At 37.3% G+C, this 23,806-nt stretch overlaps 2 protein-coding genes and 1 long non-coding RNA gene across 3 annotated transcripts in view; 2 read left to right on the plus strand and 1 right to left on the minus strand.

Annotated features, from left to right (window-relative positions):
* CHIP (carboxyl terminus of HSC70-interacting protein) overlaps positions 1-23,806 on the plus strand; it is a 58,837-nt gene that overhangs the window by 15,803 nt on the left and 19,228 nt on the right. The gene's annotated exons all lie outside the window — the stretch shown is intronic.
* LOC149387943 (uncharacterized) lies at positions 8,083-10,737 on the minus strand. Its single transcript, XR_016300589.1, has 4 exons — positions 10,628-10,737; positions 10,398-10,498; positions 8,307-10,258; positions 8,083-8,206 (listed from the first exon to the last, which is right to left on the minus strand). It is a non-coding gene; the product is annotated as an uncharacterized LOC149387943 (long non-coding RNA).
* On the plus strand, positions 16,268-17,969 carry LOC149387944 (FAM210B-like protein). Its single transcript, XM_089621725.1, has 3 exons — positions 16,268-16,435; positions 16,577-16,824; positions 17,372-17,969. The coding sequence occupies exons 2-3, from the start codon at positions 16,594-16,596 to the stop codon at positions 17,753-17,755; spliced, it is 615 nt and encodes a 204-aa protein (XP_089477851.1). The 5' UTR covers positions 16,268-16,435; positions 16,577-16,593; the 3' UTR covers positions 17,756-17,969.

The following is a 23,806-nucleotide window of genomic DNA, read 5'->3' on the forward strand; positions in this document are numbered from 1 at the left end:
ACAACATGGATATACCGTTTGTTAGAAGTCTTCGTCTTGAACGTAAAATGTTTGGTGATTGCTAACATGCATAAATGTTTCTTCAGAGTTGCTTTGTTGGCGTACAATCCTCCTTTGACTAGTCTCAGCGGAGAGTGAATATCTGACACATCAAGGTCAGGATGCATATTTTGGTTATCAGTGGAAGGCGTAGCGCATTGACTCGTCCTCCTCGTTCTAGAGCAAGGCGTACTAAACCGTTTTGGAGTGCCTGAGCGCGGAGGGGTCTGCCATGGTGTGCCTGAATGACTCTGATTCGGGTCGGGAATCTCGGGAGAACTAGCCTCCGACTTAGGAGAACTAGCCTCCGACTTAGGAGAACTAGCCTGAATGTCCGCTTGTGCTGGTTGACCGGTGTTCGGAGTTGAACCAACGCCTGAGTCCGAAACCAACGGCTCTTGCTTCAATGGCTCCATATCTACTACCAAACTAAATTTGGATCTGTCCGGTTTCTCCTTCCGAAGATGCAAGTAACATTTCAAACTTAGGTCGGAGTCAATACTTACTGGGGGTACCGACCCTTCTGTCTCATAAGAAACACGGAGGACTTGATTTTTAGGTGAGCGACTGAGCGTGGCATACAATAGCTGCATAAACACCTCGTACGTTGCTTTTGCCGGTATTAAGATTCCCACTGCACACCCAGGGCCAGCCTCGTATCGTTCATGTTTCACCCATCTACCGCTATGCTTGACGAAGGTATGAATGTCTTTCATAACTGCAAATAGTGGAGATAAAGTCACATTAAATTATTTTCTCATAAAACTTTATTATATGCGCAGATATATAGTAAGCACTTGAATCCATATTATATAATATCGTTCATGTTTGTCATTGCAGACTTTAGTTTCGTGACAATAGTGTCACGAAATAATTTAATTTCGTGACAATAGTGTCACGAAATAATTTAATTTCGTGACAATAGTGTCACGAAATAATTTAATTTCGTGACAATAGTGTCACGAAATAATTTCGTTTTGTGACTATATTGTCACGAAATATGGAGTCATGCTGAAGCTTTCGTGACTATGGGTGTCACGAAATAATTTAATTTCGTGACAATAGTGTCACGAAATAATTTCCTTTTGTGACTATATTGTCACGAAATATGGAGTCATGCTGAAGCTCCATAGTCACGAAATAATTTAGTTTTGTGACAGTCACGAAATAATTTGGGTCTGTGACTATATTGTCACGAAATATTGAGTCATGCTGAATCTTTCGTGACAACGTTGGTCACAAACACTGTAACGAAATGGCTATGTATGAGGGAGCTTACCGGAATAAAGAGCGAAAAGAGTGTCAATGTGCGAGCTTGATGCGCCGGAAAGGGCAGAGAGAGACGGCGGCGAAGGTGGGTGGCCTTGGAAGACGACGGACGGCGCGAACTAAGAGAGAGAGGAGGGATGGCCGTCAAGTTTGAGAGAGAGGACGGACGCCGGCTGAGATCCAGACACCCCGACGACAATGGGACACGACGCCAATGGAGGAGATGCGACGGAGACAATGGAGGAGATGAAACAAGTGCAATGGAGAAGATGAAGCCGAAATGAAAGAAAAGAAAGGAGAGATTGAGAGTATGGTTTAGTTTTTAGGATTCTTAAAAAAAAAATAGAAAATAAATAAGGGTATAATGGTAATTACATAAATAGAAATAAATGAAGAGGTCCTATTGCTGACCTTTTAAAAAAAACGTCCAAAAAAGTCATTTGCCCTTTATTTACTCCTAGTTTTGGAAAACTCCCTTACGTTTATCAAATTGTTTCTTTTCTATGTGTTATCTTTCTTTGGCACATGATAAAAAACGTTTTGTATTTAAAGTGAGCTTTTATTTTGCTTGGAATTAAGTAATTTTTTTTTATAGCCAGGGGTAAAGCCAGAAAATTTCTGTTTTTTCAGGAGAGGCTAAATATAAATGTAACATCCTAAATCGATATTAAAAATTTATTATTAAGGTTACAAGCTGTAATTACTTTTAAAATAAATTATGTAGGGTAATTATATTTTGAAATAAGTTATGAGGGGTAAATTTGAAGTAAAAAACCATGAGATTTTATTAACAAAGCCAAAAATACATTAATAGTTGTAAATATTCGTTAATAATTATAAATAATTATCAGACTTCAAGGGCATAACTGAAATGCTAAAAACGTCCAAATAATGTCACATAATCATAATGACTATTTACTTACAATTTATAAAAAATTGACTATTTAGTAAAAATCTCCAAATTTTTGTAGCTTAGTTACTCAATTAATTGTTTTTTTTTTCATCACGCACAGAAGTGTTTTTTTTTTTTTTTTTTTTTTTTTTTTAAGAGCACAACACACATTGTTCAATTCTGAGAACAGGACAAAAAAAAAAGAAAAAAAAGAAGAGGTTATGTGTTTAAATTTGTGTTTTGTATCTTAGTTGAGTAGTTTTGAAACAAGTCAGTTATCACTTGTTCTTGGTCTTGTTCATTCTTGTGTCTGTAATCTCTAAAAACAAAAAATAAAAAGTGTGTAGAACAGAATTCATTTGCTTTTAGCGATACAAAGTGTCTTTTTTAGTTTTAACTCTTGATGTAAGATCAGAAACGTTGTTGCAAGTCGGTTTAGCGATTGTAAAGCTAAACAGGAACGGGTTGGTTATTCATGATCTTTTCAGGCTCTTGCAGAACTGTCGGAGAAGAAATGCAAGCACTGTGGGTTTTACGAGAAAGATATCATGTCGCGTGATACATTTCATAAGTGAAATTTTTGTCCTTTGAACTTCATCGCCGATGAAAAATACGTTTATCTTGGGCAAGGAAGTCAATGCAATGCCCTCTCGTCCCCACTGTATACCTTTCACCTCCCTTGAGTTAGATTTCTAATAATCATACTGTCGTTATAATCTTATCAGTGTTTCTTCGATCCTTGTTCGAGCTAAAATATGGAGTCTCTTGTTTTCAGCTTCGAGTTCAGAGTCTGGGGCGCGAAAAAGAGAGAAAAGGAACGTGTGTCGGTGTTAAAATACTGATCTGCGCTCTCGTCTCAACTGTGTTTATTCTCGGTAGAAGATTGTGATCGAAGCAAGCTTGTAATTGTTCAAGAAGATAGTGGATCGGACTCGTTGCTGGATGTAGATCATTTTGATCGAACCAGGGTAAATCTGTGTCTTGTCCAATTTCATTATCTTGCACTAGTTCATAGGTTGAAGATCATTACTTGCGTTTCAAGATTCGTCTGGTTTTATCTCAAAACAGGGAATAAACGCTACAATTGGTATCAGAGCCATCAAGAACGATGGGTTTTACAAAGATCGAGATTGATCGCTTCGATGGAAAAGGAGATTTTGCGCTCTGGCGTCAAAGAATGCGAGCAATCCTGGTACAGATGAAGATCGTCAAAGCCCTAAGAGGCGAAAAGGATTTGCCGACGACTCTCACCGATTCAGAGAAGTCCGACATCCTTGAACTCGCCTATAGCACGCTAATTCTTCATCTAGGTGATCGTGTTCTGAGGGAAGTCGCAAAAGAAAAATCTGCGGCGGCGATTTGGACGAAACTGGAATCACTATACATGACAAAGTCTCTCCAAAATCGTCTCTATCTGAAGGGAAGGCTTTATGCTTTCAAAATCCAAGAAGACAAGCCGATCAACGAAAGTTTGGACGACTTCAACAAGATCATAATTGATCTGGCCAATATTGATGTTGGAATAGATGACGAAGACCAGGCTATCCTAATCCTTAATGCGCTTCCAAAGTCTTACTCTAATCTGGTTGATGCAATGAAATATGGCAGGGAATCTCTTTCCCTAGAGGAAGTTCAAGCTGCTCTCAAATCAAAGGAACTTGAGTCAAAACCAGGAACCAAGACTCAAGCTGAGGGTTTGAACGTCAAAGGCAAATGGGACAAGAAGAAGAACTCTAACCAGAAAAGGAGTCAAAAGCCCAAAGTTTCTGAGTCTGGAGACAAGACCTTCTCTTTCAAGTGCTACCACTGTCATAAAGAAGGACACAAGAAAAAACTGTCCTGAAAGAAATGGAAACACTGCAAAAGAAGGCAAAATGGCTTTGGCTGAACAAGATCTTGGAGCTGCTGAACTGCTCAATGTCTCTGATCAAGACTCCTCCCAAGATTGGATCCTGGATAGTGGGTGCACATATCACATGTGTCCCAGACAAGACTGGTTTGAAGATCTGACAATGGAAGATGGAGGAACTGTACTTCTTGGAAACAATATGGCATGTAAAGTCCTTGGCCATGGCAACATAAGGATCAAAATGTTTGATGGCATGGACAGAATCCTACAAAATGTCAGGTATATCCCTGATCTCAAAAGAAACTTGATCTCGTTAGGTACTCTTGACAAACAAGGCTTCTCGTGGAAGTCAGAAAAAGGTATCTTGGATGTATCAAAAGGTAATACTGTTGTCATAAGAGGTAGATGGAAACATGGTCTATACCACCTTGTTGGAAATACTGTTACAGGAAATGCTAACCCAACTGCCCATGATGTTTCTGAGAAATCAAACTTATGGCATTTGAGATTAGGACATGTTAGTGAGAAAGCTATTCTTGAATTATCAAGGCAAGGTTTATTTGGTACTGATAAGCTTGGAAAGCTCAAGTTTTGTGAAGAATGTGTACTAGGGAAAGCACACAGGCTGAGTTTCAATCAGGGAATTCACAGAACCCAAGAAAGGCTTGAGTACATACATTAAGATCTGTGGGGACCATCAAGAGTCAACTCTCATGGTGGCAGCCGATACTTCATGACAATAATTGATGACTACTCAAGAAGATCTTGGGTTTACATCATCAAGCACAAGAATGATGCTCTTCAGACTTTCAAGGATTGGAAGACCATGACAGAAAATCAAACAGGTAAAAAGGTAAAGAAAATCAGAACTGACAATGGCCTTGAGTATGTATCAGAAGAGTTTAACCAGTTTTGCAGGGAAAATGGAATACAAAGACATTTGACTGTGGCAGGTACTCCACAGCAAAATGGTTTGGCTGAGAGGTACAATAGAACTGTCTTGGAAAGAGTAAGATGTATGCTGATCCATGCTAGGTTGCCTAAATCTTTTTGGGCAGAAGCTGTAGCCACTGCATGTTATCTCATAAATAGATGTCCCTCTACTGTTCTGAGTTTCAAAACACCCATGCAATTATGGACTGACCACAAAACTGACTACTCTAGATTGAAAGTGTTTGGATGTACAACATATGCACATGTTAAACAGGAAAAACTAGATGCAAGGGCTTTGAAGTGCATTTTCATAGGCTACCCTATTGGAGTCAAGGGATACAAGCTCTGGTGTGTGGAACAAGGACACAGAAAATCTCTGATAAGCAGGGATGTTACTTTCAATGAAAGTGATTTTCTTGGAAGGCAAGCATACAAGGATTTTGGATCTTTGGAAGCAGCTGAAGACCAAGTACCAGGTGTTAACATTGAGGTGGAGATTCAAAATGAAGAACAACCTCAGCAAGATCAACAGGAACAAGTACTTGACCAACCAGCTCATTTTCAACAAGACCAAGAACCAGAAATTGACCAACAAGATGAAAATGAAGCCAATCAAGAGCCACATGCAGAAGAAGCTGGTGTTGACTATCAACTTACCAGAGACAGAGCCAGAAGGATTCCCCGGGCTCCAACCAGGTATGGTTATGCTGACATTATTGCCTATGCTCTCTCAATAGGTTCTGATGTTCTTCAAGAAGAACCTAGAACCTATAAAGAAGCTGTAATAGGCCATAATAGTCACAAATGGAAATCTGCAATGCAGGATGAAATTGACTCCTTAAATGAAAATCAAACTTGGATCCTAGTTGACAAACCTAAGAACCAGAAACTAGTAGGGTCCAAGTGGATTTTCAAGATTAAGGAGGGAATTTCAGGGGTAGAGAAACCTAGATACAAAGCTAGGCTTGTAGCTAAAGGTTTCACCCAAAAGGAGGGTATAGATTTCAATGAAATCTATTCACCTGCTGTTAAACACAAATCCATAAGGACACTCCTAGCCTTTGTTGCTCAAAATGATTTGGAACTTGAACAACTTGATGTTAAAACTGCTTTTCTCTATGGTGATTTAGAAGAAACCATTTACATGTCTCAGCCTGAAGGATTCATCAAAAATGAAAACAAAGTCTGTCTTTTAAAAAAATCTTTGTATGGTTTGAAATAATCTCCACGGCAGTGGTACTTAAAGTTTGATAATTTCATGATTACAAATGGCTATAGGAGGAGTTCTTATGACTGGTGTGTTTACCTGAAAAAGGTTTCTCAAAATCAAATGATTTACCTTTTACTTTATGTTGATGACATGCTAATAATTTGCCATAGCAAGTCTGAGATTAATCAGTTGAAAAACAGACTGAATGATGTTTTTCAAATGAAAGATCTTGGTCCGGCTAAGAAAATTCTTGGCATGGAAATCAGAAGAGATAGAATAAATGGAATTCTATGTCTTCATCAACATGGTTATCTGAACAAAGTGGTTGAAAAATTTGATATGTCTTCTTCAAAAACTGTTCTAACCCCCTTGGCCCAGCATTTCAAGTTATCTGTCACACAGAAACCTATAACAGATGAAGAAAAGCTGGAGATGAGTCACGTACCCTACTCAAGTGCAGTGGGAAGCATAATGTACTCTATGATATGTACAAGGCCTGACTTGGCTCATGCTGTCAGTGTGGTGAGTAGATTCATGGCTGAACCAGGAAAAGAGCATTGGCAAGCAGTGAAATGGATCCTGAGATACCTTAAAGGAACTCTGGATACAGGGATCATTTATAGAAGATGCAATGAAGAAGATGCCAAAGTGGAAGGTTTTGTTGACTCAGATTATGCAGGAAGTTTGGACACAAGGAAGTCTCTCACCGGATATGTGTTCACTGTGTGTGGTGGAGCAGTGAGTTGGAAGTCTAACCTCCAGTCTGTTGTGGCCTTGTCTACAACTGAGTCTGAGTACATGGCCATAACTGAGGCAATCAAGGAAGCTATTTGGATGAAAGGACTAGTGGCTGAGTTGGGAATGAAACAAGAACAAGTCACAGTGCATTGTGACAGTCAAAGTGCGATTCATCTGTCAAAACATCAAGTTTTTCATGAGAGATCAAAGCATATAGATGTGAAGATGCATTTTGTTCGTGACATCATAAATGGAGGCGAGGTGAAGATTCAGAAGATTTCTACTGAAGAGAACCCTGCTGACATGTTGACCAAGACAGTATCAAGCAATAAATTTGCACATTGCTTGAAGCTGATCAAGGTTGGGAGTTCAAGGAGCTGAGTGAAAACGAGTTTGGTCCACTAGTACAGTTTGAAGGAGTAAGCTCAAGGTGGAGAATTGTGATGCGTTGATCTTACCTTCAGAGTGAATAACAACCCTTGGATCAAGAGTGAAGACTGCTGGTTCATAGTTGCAGTGTGCACGTCAACAGCAGGATAGCTTAAAGTTTAAGTTACCCTTGTAAACGGTTTCTCTATGTTCTATAAATAGAGAAACTCGTATCCTAGAGTGAGTTAGACAGAAAAAGGAACAAACATTACTCTTTCTCACCTCTCGAAAATCTCTAGATAAGATTTCTCTCAAGAACCCTAAAATTGAGAGTTTCTCGGTAGAAGATTGTGATCGAAGCAAGCTTGTAATTGTTCAAGAAGATAGTGGATCGGACTCGTTGCTGGATGTAGATCATTTTGATCGAACCAGGGTAAATCTGTGTCTTGTCCAATTTCATTATCTTGCACTAGTTCATAGGTTGAAGATCATTACTTGCGTTTCAAGATTCGTCTGGTTTTATCTCAAAACAGGGAATAAACGCTACAAAGCATGAACAGACCTCTTAGGCATTGATTACACTTTCAGATTAGCTTGTGTAAAGCAAGGCAGTACTCATAGCAAAAAATAAAAATAAAACCAAACTTCGTAAAAGAGTTTCATTAAAAAAATCCACATTTCCAAACAAAAAATCACAATAAAACCGGACATCATATTTCAGGGAGTATTCTGCTACAGCATTGTTTTGACAAGCAAACTCCATAGCTTCACTCGGGTCACGTCAAGGCAATATGAGTAATATCCAACACACTAGTTACGCATATATATAAGAAAAAAGTAAATCGACCCACCTTCCAACTCGTCATATACTTCTAGGATGCGGCGTCGAAATCAAGAACACGAGTTACTGCAAAAAAAAAAATGAATAAATCAAACGCTTTAAACTAATTTTTTTTTTTTTTGAGAAACTGAAAATGTAATATGAACTAATCACAGAGACAACGCACCCTTCCCCAGGCCAAGTTCGCGCACAAGATAAACATCGGCAAGATATTTGAATCTATGAAAATTCAAATCTTCAATTTCACCCTCTTTTTCCACCATGCTTTTGTACTCCTCGCGTAAATCAGGGTGTGACTCAACATAGCTCACCCATATCGGGTCCTTCATTAATGCATTATCTCTCTTTGAACGTAGATCAAATAAATCAGTAACCCATAAATGAAGCAATTAGTCAACACGAAAACCGAAAGCTTGAAGTTGAGCCATAACTTTCGTCTTGTATTTAAATATGACAATCCACCTCCAGATAAAATAATACAAGTATTCCCGAAAAAAATCGCATTCACTAATCGGTTGAACGCAACACGACTCTCGACCACCAATATGAATTTCACTCCGGTTTCATGAATCGTGACATAATCACAACTTCTAGGAATTGTTTCCTCTTGAAAGAGACTATAATCATACTCTTTCTTTCCATTTCCCTTTGAACATGTGTAACGGAGCATCCCACCAATTTGCATGTATGTTCACCTTCTAAATTATCTCGTCTGCAACCTATGTAACAGACAATGTCCTCTATGATAGTATCACATTGATCTTGACTCGTGAAACATGTAGCACGACTAGTGTAGAATAACAACCTCTTAGATACTAAAGTATCGCTATCTATTAGCTCGCTAAGTATGTAAAGCATTTCATACATGCGAGTAGCTATACAAGAAACAATTTTTTGTGGTTTTTGTGACACGGGTAACCATATTTTTCTTTTTTATAACACTATAATCAATCTTATAATTCAGCAAAACAATTGTAGCCCAGCTCACTGAATATGTAGTCTCTGTACGAGCGTGAAGAAGAAATTCGTATTCGTTCTCCCCCACCGCCAACGTTTCTAGAATCTCATAAATTCGCTTACCAACTTTTTTGCTGCTCATATTTTTTACTTGTATGATTTATGATGAATGATCATCTTTTACAAAATTTGCTATCTCCATTTTCTCGAAATCGGCAATGAAATCCATTCACGACGAATGAAACTGTTATTGCCGGTTTCGAGAAAAATGAAGATAACAAATTTTGTAAAAGATGATCATTCGTCGAAAATCATACAAGTAAAATACATGAGCAACAAATAAGTTGCTAACCAAATTTATGAGATTCTGAAAAACGTCGGTTGTGAGGGAGAACGAATACGAATTTCATCTTACTGCTCGTACGGAGACTGCATATTCAGTACTGAGCTTGGCTAGATTTGTTTTTGCTGAATTATAATATTGATCATATTGTTAAAAAAAAAGGAAAGTATGGTTACCCGTGCCACAAAAACCACGAAAAAATTGTTTCTTGTATAGCTACTCGCATGTATGAGATGCTTTGCATACTTAGCGAGCTAATAGAGAGCAACACTTTGGTATCCAAGAGGTCATTATTACAGACTAGTCGTGCTACGTGTTTGACGAGTCAAGATCAATGTGATAATATCATAGAGGACATTGCATGTTACATAGGTTGCAGGCAAGATAATTTGTAAGTTTTCAGTGAACCTACATGCAAAATTGGTGGGGTGCTCCGTTACACATGTACAAAGGGAAACGAAAAGAAATAGTATGATTGTAGTCTCTTTCAAGGGAAAACTATTACTAGAGTTTGTGATTATGTTACTATTCATTAAACCAGAGCAAAACTCACATTGGTGGTCGAGAGTCACGCTGCGTTGACAATTTTTTCGAGAAGATAGCTTAAATTATTTTGTTTGGACGTGGAATGCTAGATCTAAATACAAGTCAAATGCTAAAAAAGTTGTGGCTTAAATTCAATATTTCGGTGTTCGCGTTGATTGATTGAGGCATTTATGGGTTACAGATTTATTTGACCTATGTTCTCGGATCTCAGAATATGGGGTACGACAGTGCCAACCTATGTAACGGTGATGGTGACAGCGATCGCCAGAGAGCTGTTGTGGATTTTCAGTAAAAGAGTGATATATAGATACCGGGACAAAACGATCAGCATTAACCATTCATATAACGGAATAAAACGTCAACCATGATAATGATAACTAAGGCCAACCCCAAAAAAAAAAAAAAATGTACCAGCTGTTTGGATGAGGAGGATGAAGATGCTTGCGGAACTAGAACTACGGCGATGGCAAGAGAGCTAGTATGGCTTTCAGGAAAAGCGTGAGATAAGGAAACTGGGACAAAATAATCATCATCATCAACTATTCATAAAGGGAAAAATAAACGTCAACCGTATATGCACAATCTGTATTGATAATGATAATGCCAACTAAGGCCAAACGAAAAAGAAAAAAAAATTGTACCGGCCATGTAGAAGAGAAGGTGACAGCAACGGCGAGAGAGAGCTGGTGGGTGGATTTTAGGTCAAAGAGTATGCGAGTCGAACGCAAAGCTTGTTAACGCAAAGCTTTAAAATAGGAAACTGACTGAATGAGAGTAATTAGTTTTTTTTTTATTTTTTATTTTTATTTTTTTAAGTACTTGTGATACGGTTATGGGTAGGGCTGGGTAATTAGTGGCTGAACATAATGGGCTTCAGTGAAGGCCCAAAATTTAGCTTCTCTTATTCAGTTTCTTCTGCATATGTTTAGTTTAATTGGAAAACAGAGCCATATATAGACACTGATGTAATGAATTGGAGGCTAAGCATGAATTAAGAGAGATCATTTGTGTTTTTTGGGAGTTCTGTATCGACTCCGAAGAATACGATTCTCTATCAACTTGCCTTTTTCGCTGCTCTTTTTCTCGGAAAAGGAAAGTAATTGGCTCTATATGAAATGAGTAATTGGCTCTATATGAAATGAGTAATTGGCTCTACATATGTAATGAGTAATTGCACCTCTATATATGTAATGAGTATAAGCTTTCTAAAAAAAGATTTGTAGTAACGAGTACAATTGTGAATCAAGGGCGTGAGTATCGGTTTTACAAAGTTAAGAATTCCGAATATACCCATTTACTTTCATGCGATCATGCCCTTGACATTTATACCACTATATTTTAAAGCTTGCCAGCCTATCAAATACGATTATCGTGTAAGAAAAACGTTGCTACATGGCACATTAATATGGAGTAGGGAAAATTACAACAAATAGTGTTTTTAAAAGCGCAAATATTTAAGGCATGTTTGGTTCACCTAAAATGAAGGAATGGAATGGAATCCATTAAAAAAAAAAATTATATTACTTTGTTTGGTTCATATTTTGTTGACGTAATCATCATTCTATAGAATCTTCGGCCCTGTTTGTTTCATTATTTGAAAACTATTTTTGACTTTTCTAACTTGAACAGTTTTTTGAAAAAACTGAATTGACTGTTTGTTTGATCATTATCAGAATACAACTCAAAAAGTTTTCAAACTTTTTTCTGTTTTAATGAAGAAAATCATAAAACAGTTTTTAGGTGTTTTCTAATTTTTTCACTAAACTTTTTTTATTTTTTATTTTCCTTTTTTTTTTTAATATATCCTCTTGACATTTTCTTCTCTCCTATCAACATCATTTCATTTTCCTCAATTTTGATTATCGAATTTGTTTTCGTTCCCTGAAAAACTTAAGTTTTACAATTATGGCAAATTTTAAACAATCGAAACTCCATTTTACAAACTATTAATTAGTCGTGATCCTCTCGTCGAGCACATGAGTTTTCACTAATTTTAGTCAACATTAGGTATCAAAATTTGATATTTATTGTATTGACTACAAAGACAAACGGTGTTTTCCGATGAACTTCTGAACAATCATTATTACTAAAGGTACGACCATTATATTTGCAGCAAAGACTTTCAATTTGTATATATCTCGACGCCTAATTCTTATGTGAATTATTACACTGCAATTACAAAAAACTGAATTAAAAAAAAACTGAAATCATTACCAAACAGTTATTTGAAAACAACTGCAAAATATTTTTAGACTACAACTATATAAAAACAAAAACAGAAAACAAAAACAGTTTTAGTGAACTACCAAACATGCCCTTCATTGTTTCATTTTCATTCCTTTCAATAACAGAAGAATGGACCATTCCATTCACATTTATCTTACCAAAACTATCCTTCAATTATCTTAAAAATATTTAAAATATTACAAAGAAAGAAACATCGTGTCTGGATAAAAATCGCACAGTAGCAATAACGAACAGGGTCTCCGGCGAAACTTAAGTCGCCGCCGCCGCCACCGCCTCGCCTGTGTCTACGCGGCGGCCACTCTCGTCCTCGACACCGCCCCCGAGACACCACCGTGAGACACCCGTTCATCGTCGACATTTTTTTTTGTAGTTTTGGCTTGTTCGGGATATTAGCTTGCCCGATCTTGGTTTATCGTTGGTCTCGTCCAACAATTACGACCTATTTTGAACCTCCATAGATGACCTCCTTCAACCTCTGTAAGAAAAAAAAAACTTTTGTTTTTTTTGCTGGTTGGGGACTTTGTCGGAGCGGTTGAACTAACAATGGTGATGGTGGGTTTCAGATGAAGTGATGAACTTTATTTTATTTTTTGCTATTTTTACTTATAGGACAGATGTTATGAAACCCATTTTAATGGGGGCTCTTCCTACAATGACGATTTGGGTTTTTGGTAGGGATGAGGGTAATTACGTAAATTTTAAAATTAATTCCATTATGTTTTTAACTTTTGAAAAGTGCATAACAAACAAAATAAAAGAATATCTATTGCATTCTATTGCCATTCCTATTATCATTCTGATTACCATTCAATTTTATTTTTACCAAGGAATCAAATGCCGTTTTCGTTGCCGTTTCGACCCTCCTGATTTACGGAAAATCGTCATGCCGATGGAAAACCCAACGGAAAAATTGTGGAAAAGGGCAAGTGAAATGCCGTTTTCCATGGAAAACCAACGTGCCGACGGAAAACCGAATGGAAATAATGTTGTAGAATATATTAAAAATATATACATATATACATATGCGTATTTTACAATTTTAATTTTATTTATTTATATATAGTGTATTTTGTTATTTGTAGAATAATGTTATAATATATTGAAAATTCATTGTTATTTTTTTACCTAAGTAAAATAGTTATTCCAAGCAATTAAATAGTCGACCACTATTATTCTAACTATAAAAAAATTCTGATATATAGCAATAATCGTACTCTTTAAACTTGTAATAAAAAATGTTCCAATGAGTTTAAATATTAATAATCGATGTAGACTTATATGTAAAGAACAACAAATAACACTTATATATATAGTGGGGCCTAAAGGTAAAATACAACAATGGAAGAGAGAGTGGATTGTATATATTATTATTATTATTATTATTGTTTTAGACTTTTAATCAAGTGACCGTAGAAGATAGGGTGTTTTTAAAAAAAAAAAAAAAATAGAGAGATAGGGTTAATAAATTTGGTGGGACCACAATTTCTCTCTCTTCCCCCTTATTCTTCTATCTTCTTTTTTTTTTAGAAGGGGCACTATCGGCCAAGATTACACGATATATTAGTAGTGCAAATCGCAGGTGGCACTATCGGCCAAGATTACATAGTAGGTGGCACTATTGGCCAAGATTACATACTTACTGGAATAAATCCTAGGGGGCATGCATTTCTGCAGCCCATGGGGGCTTGAACCCATGACCTCTCCGTCGAGGTGAGTGTGGGATTACCGCTAGACCAAGCTAGCTACCACTATTCTTCTATCTTCTTCTTCGCTTGGTTGAATGAAATAAAGAAAAACTCCATTGAAGCAAACATTGAAAATGAGGTTCCACATACTCGACCGATTTTCGTCGAACAAACGCTGATTTTGAACTCCGGTGTGACGAAAACGAGGAAAGTCGCCGATTGCCCAGGAAATTCCCCGGCAAAACTTCGTCTTCTTCGCCGATTGCCCAGGATTTTGAACTCTGTTTTTTTTTTCTTTTCGCCCGACATTCGACGACATTCAGCGACAAAGAGGGGCTTTTATTTATGAGATTTGTAACTAATTAGGCCACTTTAAACATGTGATTTTGGATCTAGCCTATGTTTGACAATTTTTAGGGATATAGCCAAATGGCTTATGTGGCAATAATTAAGGTCTTATTTGCCCTTATTTATTAATAAATTCGTCACTTTCTCTCTCCTATTTTTTTCAAATAATTTTTTTTGCATCAAAACTTCAAAAATTTGTATCTTTCTCATACGAACTCGAAATTGAGTGATTTCAAATCCTACAAATTCGTGGCGTCGAGATCTTCAAAAATAGACTCATCGTGTTTGATAAAAATTATTTTTAATGCATCATATTTACATTTCCATTTATTTTTTTGATAATTTCAAAAAAATTCAGTTATTTCCATATTTAAGGTAGATTTTTCTACATCTATGGTGTTAAACATTATTTGTCATCAAACACAATGGATCTATTTTTGAAGATCTCGGCGTCACGAATCCGTAGGATTTGGAATCACTCAATTTCGAGTTCATATGAGATAGATATGGTTTTTTGAAGTTTTTATGTAAAAAAAAATGTAGGAAAAAAATAGGAGAGAGAAAATGACGAATTTATTAATAAATAAGGGTAAATAAGACCTTAATTATTGCCACATAATCATGTTGGCTATTTCCCTAAAAGTTGTGAAACATAGGCTAAAAACAAATTTTATAGTTTCATTTTGGCTATTTCGCTACAATGCCCTTTATTTATACTGAGACTTCAACGACATTGGGCGGTCGTTTTTCAAGGAAACGGCGTGTCGTTTCGCCGATTTTCCAGCGACAAAACACAACGAAACGAGTTTCTTCCCTGTCGTCCGCCGCTGTCCCTCCGGCAACGAATTTCCCGGCGACTTTCTTGGATTTTCGCCGGCATTTTATTCCTTGATTTTTACTACCAAACGTGCCCTTAGTGACTATTTAAAATCTTTTAAAAAATAAAGTAATTTTAAACGGTAAATAGTCATTTTCCTTATAAATAATATTGTAGACAATAAATAAAGAAGATAGAGCCCAAAACAGTAAATATTTTTTTTATAATAAATTTGAAAACATAAAAAAAAATTGTTAACAACTTTAAAAATATAATTTTCTAGATAAATATTTTAGACACACTATTTTTGTAATTAATTTTTTTTTAAAACACTACCACACGTAACATCCTATTCCATAAATAAAATAGAAGTCAGTCAATCCATGATTCCTTATCAGTAAATCTGAAAGGTTAATTTGAAATAATCATAAATAAAATATTTCATTCCATTCCATCTTTAGTTTTTGGTCACTCTAGCATTTTTAATTACATGAAAGGCTAATTTTCAATTCATAAATTTTTCTCGGTCTAGATCTGTTCGAAGTTGTAGATAGAAGAGCAAAGTTTGCTGTCAGTTGTCACTGAAGTGGCAAATCATCAATCTGATCTTCAAATTCAAGGTATTGTTTATTATTTGTGTATAAAAGTAACTTGACAACCAAAAAAAAATATGTACTCAACTCTCATTTCTCTTTGTAGAGCTTCTTGAGAGAGTTTGATAAGCTTTAAAATGCTAATTTAGACTTTTTTGGTTAATGAATCTGATAAAAAAAAAAGGATTGATTTAACTAAATAGCTAATTTGAAGTTATGAATTTACAAAATAATTTAAGTTTGTCTAAAATGAGTGAGATAGCCAAAATATATAATAATTTAGTTTCAATTTTTTTTACTCAAAGATTAAATATTTTAAAAGTAATAAATTGTTTATAATAATCGTAAAAAAATTTAATCTTGGGTGTTAAATTTTTTTTAAGAACATAAATTTGAGTACTTTAGTGAAAAGTTAAAACTTTGACTATTTTGTTAATAAATAAGTTTTAAATGACTATTTTATGGAGGGAAAAAAAAATTCTACAACAAGTCTATATTTGCAACTTTATGTGAAAACAAGGGGTATTTCCCCCAAAATTATTAATTGGAGTTTGGAATTGAAACGTAGTCGAGTAGAGCTTCTGTGTGTGGTTGATTCAAAGGAAGTCACGTGGATAATTTGTTTCCTCTTCATTTTCATTCTGTTCTCTCTCTCTCTCTCTCTCTCTCTCTCTCTCCGAGCTCTTCTCTCACTCCGCCGCCGGACCGGTTCTCTGCCCCCCATTCTGTGACGTGGCATCAGGACAACAGCCGAACCAGGTTGGTGGATTTCTTATTTTGTTTCTAAACTCTCCGACTCTCGATGTCGCTGCTATTTTTTTATCAACCCAAGGAAAAGCTATTCATATTCTCATTTTGGTCTGTGTACAGAATTACAAATGACCGTTTCCATTTGAACAGGTTGATTGAAAAACAGAATGACAACCATAACAGTGTACACGAGTCAGCTGAGAGTGACTCTCCCGAACTGGAAATCCTCTTCGCCGATTCAACAGCCCTTCCACGGCAACTTCAAACGCTTCTCTAAAACGAAAACCAAATTCGCACTCAAAGAAAACAACACCACCGACCAAATCAAGAACCCGCCTCCCTCGTCTTCCGCCGAAGAAATCACCAAAAAGTATGGTCTAGAGGCTGGTCTTTGGAAGGTACAACTCTATTGGAACAGAAAAAGAAAGAAAAAAAGGGTTTTGTAGCTGAATAGTAATTGAAATTTATAGATTTGCAAAATAATCGAGGTTCGTCTAAAATTAGTGAAATACACAAAATTTTACTAAAAATTGATTACGCGATAATAAATTCTTTTGCCGACGTAACTTTGTCTATTTAGCTGAAAACTTAAAACTTTGGATATTTTGTTAATCAATTTGCTGTTTTGTACAATTTCTCCAAAAAATAATCACATTCTCAGAATTTGAAAATCGAGTTTTGCCAACATACCTTTTGTCTATTTAGCTGAAAACTTAAAACTTTGGATATTTTGCTAATCAATTTGCTATTTTGTACAATTTCTCCAAAAAATAATCACATTCTCAGAATTTGAAAATCGAGTTTTGCTAACATAACTTTGTCTATTTAGCTGAAAACTTAAAACTTTGGATATTTTGCTAATCAATTGACTGTTTTGTACAATTTCTCCAAAAAAAAATAATCGCATTCTCGGAATTTGATAATCGAGTTTGCTTTGATGCGCAGATATTCAACTCGAAAGAAGAAGAAGAAGATGAGGACGGGAAGAAGAAGAAGAAATCAAAGGGCGCGGAAGCGAAGGAGCTTCTGGCGAAATACGGGGGAGCGTATCTAGCGACGTCGATAACTCTTTCGGCGATCTCGTTCTCGCTGTGCTACGTCCTGATCAGCGCCGGGATCGACGTTCAGGCTCTGCTCTTGAGGCTCGGGATCTCGGCCGGCGAGGCCGGAGAGAAAGTCGGGACCTTTGCGCTCGCTTACGCGGCCCACAAGGCCGCCTCTCCCATCAGGTTCCCTCCAACCGTTGCCTTGACTCCCATTGTCGCTTCTTGGATAGGAAAACAAGTCGATAGTAAGAAAACACTAGACTCGGACGAGAATCAAGACTAGCTTTTTATTGTTTGTTTGTTTCTATCACTATGTTGATTTTGCCGGGCATAGATGTCTATATTATGATTACGATGGCGGTATATAATATAATATCGGTACGAAACTTGTGTGTATAGGAGACTAGACTATCTGAAAAGAATGATGTCTTCTTGAATTCTTTTCGAGTAGTCTTAGTGCTATTCGAGCACGGAAAGAACTTGTTACAATAATTAAACTTGCGGTTAGAACGTTTTCTAACATCGATTCAAGGCATCTTTTTCTTTAGTATATCTAATTATGAGAAAGAGACGCAATACTTCCTCAGCCGCTGAGCCATTGTGGTCAGACTCAATTTGATCAGGTGCATGATACTTTTTGGATTCATGAATTCTTTGTTTTGGTCATAAGATATGGCTTTATTGTACCTTCAGTACTAGCAGAGCTGCCATAACAGGACTGGAAACAGGTTTTGAGGTCTTAGTGATGTACATTTTCGTTGGCTTTTTCTAGTTTCATTGTATAACATTTTCCGGTTTAGAATGTCTACTTGCTACCTCAAACATATGACATCATGCAGAGTTTCGTCGCAGAATTTAGTAGAAACCAGAGACCTCAAAAAGATCCCAGGGCCTCCTAAAACAATGGATTATTTGTTGAACATTCTGGACCGAATTTCAACGGTGATTTGGACTATGGTGTAAAGGTCTCCCAATTTAGTCTGCAACGATCGCAGAAAACATAAGTATCGTTCGTTAAAATCCCAGGTTATACACACTATTGCTCGCTACATATGGAAGAACCTAGGTCCGCACTATTGTCCCAAAATAAGTCTTTATTCCCTGCTTTTACACATACCATCAAGAAAATAAAACCACCAAGAAGGAGCCTCTTCAACGATCTCCGCTGGGATAGACTATCCTCTGAAGCTTCTTGTGAAGAGAGTAAAAATCACCCATGGAAGTGGAACTCCACACACGGCTGATAGTTTTTACGTCCACATTTCTCTCCACTTCCTGAAACAATAGAATTTGTTTCTCGTATCACGTGTATTAGACATCAATAGCAAAAACATGCTTACACGATGAGGTTCTTGATCATTCGAACCTGGTGCGACTCTCTTTTAAAATGAGATTGTGTCTTAGTGAAGTGCAGCGCTTTGAAAGCTAAATTCAACCATTCATGTCCTCGCAAAGTTTTCTGATATCATCTACTATAATGAACCCAGTTTTAAGTAAAGAGTTGCACTGATGAAAAGAAGGATCAACACCCAACAAAACCCTCAAGAACGATAAGTAATTACCTGATTCAACCACCAATGATTTGACGATATAAATATGGGTGTTGTTTAAAAACTCAAAAACTACATTTTTAAATTGTTTGTTGGCTTAATTTAGGTAACCTATTCTTTATAGATCAAAACATTGTATTTAAAGTTTAAATATTATGTTCAAATCTCTACAAAGTCATATTGGGGTACTCGATAATAGCCGAAAAACAACTCATCATCATCACCATCCCATCTCTGGAATACTATATGGAATCTAAACTTGCCACCAAAAATTCGGGGTTTCATGTCTAGGCTTACGTTAGCTTGTCTCCTTACCATGGCAACTCTTTGCCAAAAAGAGGTATAAGCTGTGCTACATATTGTCGTGTATGTGGAGCAACTGTTTCCCACACCTTCTTCCGTTGCCACAACGTCAAAGCCATGTGGAAAATTTGACGTCTCATGGCCGTTTGCTATTCGAGGCTAACGACAAGATGAAGAACATACTGGCTCATCTATGGAAATCTTTTAACAAAGACGAAATAGATCCTAGCAAGCAATACCATTTGCTTCCTAATTTGGAAATGGCAATCACGATAGCCCCATTTCCGATGGGAAGGCCAAAAAAGAGTGGGAGACACCAACAACGGGTCATCTAAATTAAACGTCGATGCTCGGTGTTCAAAGATGGTACCGGCTGTTTTCAAGAGGGACTAGCTCAGTTGGTAAGCACCCCCCACCCCACCCCTGTAAATGAGGAGAAGAATTCGAGTCACGGCGAAAGTAATTTTCTCAATAAAATAAAAAAGATAGTACGAGTTCAGAATTCAAAAGTGTCGTTGGAGATTATATGATATGAATTTTATGTTGCGTAATGTGTCACCATTCAGGAATGCCTAGGATTTTGATCAGACTTACGGTTTACGTTTACCTTCGGTGGAGTCAGATTGCTAGCTTGCGGTCCAAGCTATCTCCGATCAAGCCCCTCCCTCTGACAACAATGGAAGCTATTATTATGATATTAGGCTCCTTCTTCACGAGTCAATGTTTGTTGGCTCAATTTTCTTTTATTGTCCAATATATGTTGATTCTCATTTAGACCATTTTTTTTTATCTTCAATGTAATCATGCTTGATTTGGCCAAAATATTCAGTTAATGAAGTGGTTCTTATTCAACCTGGCTTGTTGGAAACGGCTACGTAGCGACCGTCCGTCCTTCCGCGCGTCAGACGGAATGCGGCTTATCGGCTTCCGCGCAGACGGAATGGTGGCTTCCGCGGAGCCGTTTACGCGGAAAGTCGGCTTCCGCGGAATCCGTGCGAGGCTGAGGTGGATTTGACCGTTGAAGCCAGGTTGAATCTCGGCCGTTGATTTTCTTACCGTTTTTTCATCAATGGTCACACAAAAATGACCGTTTTTTACTGTTTATACACGGATTTTTTTAATTTTTTTACACTTTCATCATTTTCTCTATAAATATAACTCATTTCAATCCAATTTCTCACAACATCATCCAACAAATTCTCTCTACAATCTCTCTACAATCTCATCAACCTCTATGTAATTTATATAATATAGTTTCTAAATTAAATTTTCTATATAGTTTAATATATTATAGTTTCTAAAATATAATTTATGTACCAAAATGTCTGGCGAGTCATCATCTCACCGAAGATCTCGTCGAGGTTCTCGTCGAAGCTCAAGTCGCACGCTCACACCATCACCATCTACACATGAAGAAGAGGCTCAAAATCAAGAAGTTCAACAACCAAACCCGCCCTCTCGAAATTATCCGCAAAATTGGTTAGCCCTTTCTCAAATTCCAAATTTCGAAGACACCGATTTAATCCAAGCCCCCGTTCCCGATCCAAGATTTTCATATCAACCCCCGAGCTACAATTTCACTCAAGAAGAGATGACCCAATTAGACCAATTTGCACCGATATTTCCTTTTGTCCCACAACAACCACCACAACAACATCCTCATATGTCACAACAACCACCACAACAACATCCTCATATGTCACAACAACCACCACAATCACCACAACAACGACCACGATCACCAAAACAACCACCACGATCTCCCGTTTACGAAGACGCTTACGAGGCATATCGAGAAGGAATTCGTAGATTTCATCGAGAGTCACAATCACCTCCTCAACAACAACCACAACAAAATCCCGAAGAACATCCTGAAGAAGATCCTGAAGAACATCCCGAAGAAATTCCTCAACCTAGACAACAAAGGAGGAGGAGAAAACCTCGTTCCGAAATGTGGAAATATTTCACCGAGATAAACGACGACGAGGGAAAGAAGGGGCGATGCAACAAATGTGAGAAGATCATCAACGCCGACAGTAGGCACCAAGGGACGTCCGCATTGCACCACCACTACAGGATGTGCGTCCTCCCCGGATCTTCCTCGTCTCACACTCAGGTAAGTAGACACGATCCCCAAGAATATAGGAAAGAACTTGTCAAATACATAGTTTCTACCGATCAAGCATTTTCACATGTAGAAAGTAAAGGATTTGGTAGATTTGTTCATTATTTGGCGCCTGACATCATAGAGATTTCTAGAAAAGCTTTACGTAGTGATATCATGAATTTTTTTGAACAAGACAAAGAAGAACTGAAAGCCCTGTTCATGCTTAGGCGGTTTAATGTTGCCCTTACGTCCGATATTTGGACTGGTAATGCTAAGATGGACTACATGAGTGTTGTAGCCCATAACATAGATGAGGAGTGGAACCTTAATAAGCGTATTATAGCCTTTAAGAGAATAGAAGGTAGTCACACCGCAGATAACATCTTAGATATCCTTTTAAGTGTTATAGATGAGTGGAACCTACGTGATAGAATCATATCCATCACCCTAGACAATGCCGCAAACAACAACCGCATGGTTAGAGCTTTACGAAGTAGGATACCGAACCAAGCATCCATTTTACACCAACGATGTGCGACGCATATAATCAACCTTATAGTGAAGGCCGCGTTCACACACTTCGACGTAGCTATTACTAAAATAAGAGAAGCCATATCTTGGATAAACAGCTCAAACTCTAGAGTAGACTCCCTAAAGAGACGTTTTTTATTTAACGGCCTTGAGGAGAGAACCTTCCACGTAGATAACAACACTAGGTGGAACTCAACGTGGCTAATGTTGACTACTTTCTTAGCCACCGGATACGTAGATGTTGCTACGGAGTTTGTGAGACGTCAGGGGGGTCACGACATTACCGCCGAAGACATTGCAGTGGCTAAGTGTTTTTGTGAGTTTTTACACATTTTTTATGATGAAACATGTGCATTGTCCGCGGTTTACACTCCCACGTCTTATTTGGCGCTTCATACGGTTACAAAAATTGCTGCACATCTTTATGAAGCGAACCATTTTGAATTTTTTCGACCATGTATCAACTCCATGAAGGAGAAATTTGAAAAATATTGGGGAATCGAGAAAATTCATTGCTTATATGGTTTTGCATGCATTTTGGACCCTCGAATGAAATTCGGAGGTTATCTCACTTTTTTGCAATATTTGAAACGTATGACTGGAAATGATTACGTAGAACATGATCATACTAGGGTCGTGGAAGAGTTTTACACATTTTTTAGGTCTTATCAACGCCAAATCCCAACTGCCCCCGAGCCGAGTCCATCGAGACACGTACCATCAACGAGTAGAGGAGTGTTTCGAGATCTAGCTCGCTTTGTTCGAGGAGGAAGTTCAACTCCAAGTTCGTCACCACATCCCGAACCCGCTACCGAGACGTCACAGCACGACGAGATCGTGCTATACAACACTCAACAATTTGCATCTATGGGCCAAGAGGATCTGAACTTGATGACATGGTGGAAGCAACACGAAAACATGTTTCCAATATTGTCCAAGATGGCCCGAGATGTACATTCAATCCCGGTTTCAACGGTTTCGTCCGAATCGGCATTTAGTAGCTCGGGTCGCATTATTGACGACCGAAGACATAGCTTGAAACCCGAAATGGTCGAGGCGCTAACCATTTACAAAGATTGGTGTCAACACGAACATCGTTCTCAAGAAACGTTTATTTACGTTGATGAATTTGATAATTTTGGTGTCAATTTAGAAAACATGAGGATATAATCTCGTTTCTTGAATATTTGTAATCCTTTCGTTTTATTTTTCTTTTTATGATATTTATTGTAACCACGGTTTTCCTCCGCCACAAGTGAGAGTTCATTAATAAAATTTTCGTGGTTCCGTCCACGTTTCTTACTTAAAACAAAAACGTCTCGATTTACATTTTAACCCTTTTTATAAAAAAACGTAACATTTTAGTCCTCTTGATTTTACATATTAATTGAAATCAAAACGGCTTATTGGCTTAACGGAATAATGTCTTCCAATAAGAAACGGAAACGGCTTAATGACTTAACGGAAGGAAAATTTCCGTTAAGCCATTAAGCCGTCCTTATCGGCTTATTGGAAGACCGATTAAGCCATTAAGCTAGGTTGAGTTCTTATTATCCCAAAAGAAAAAAATATGCCATGTTTCGAAAGTTAGGTATGTTTCGAAAGTTAGACAGCGCCCCATGACAAATGAACCTAAAAAGATAAGTTACATAATTTTAAAATTTAAAACCTAATTGTTGTAACTGGATAATATCTTCTTTTTTTTTTCCAGAAAAGGAATTATAATAATAATCTTATCCAAGTTGCCTCAGCTAAATTCCAAAGAATCCAAAACATCAGTGGGGAGAGCAGGCTGAGGTGGGGTCGCGTCTAGAGTTTTCTCTCTTTCACATCACCACCAAAA

This window comes from Urtica dioica, chromosome 8, assembly GCF_054948205.1.
Source record: "Urtica dioica subsp. dioica isolate 48M chromosome 8, U.dioica_male_clone48M_v1_H2, whole genome shotgun sequence".
NCBI lineage: Eukaryota > Viridiplantae > Streptophyta > Magnoliopsida > Rosales > Urticaceae > Urtica > Urtica dioica.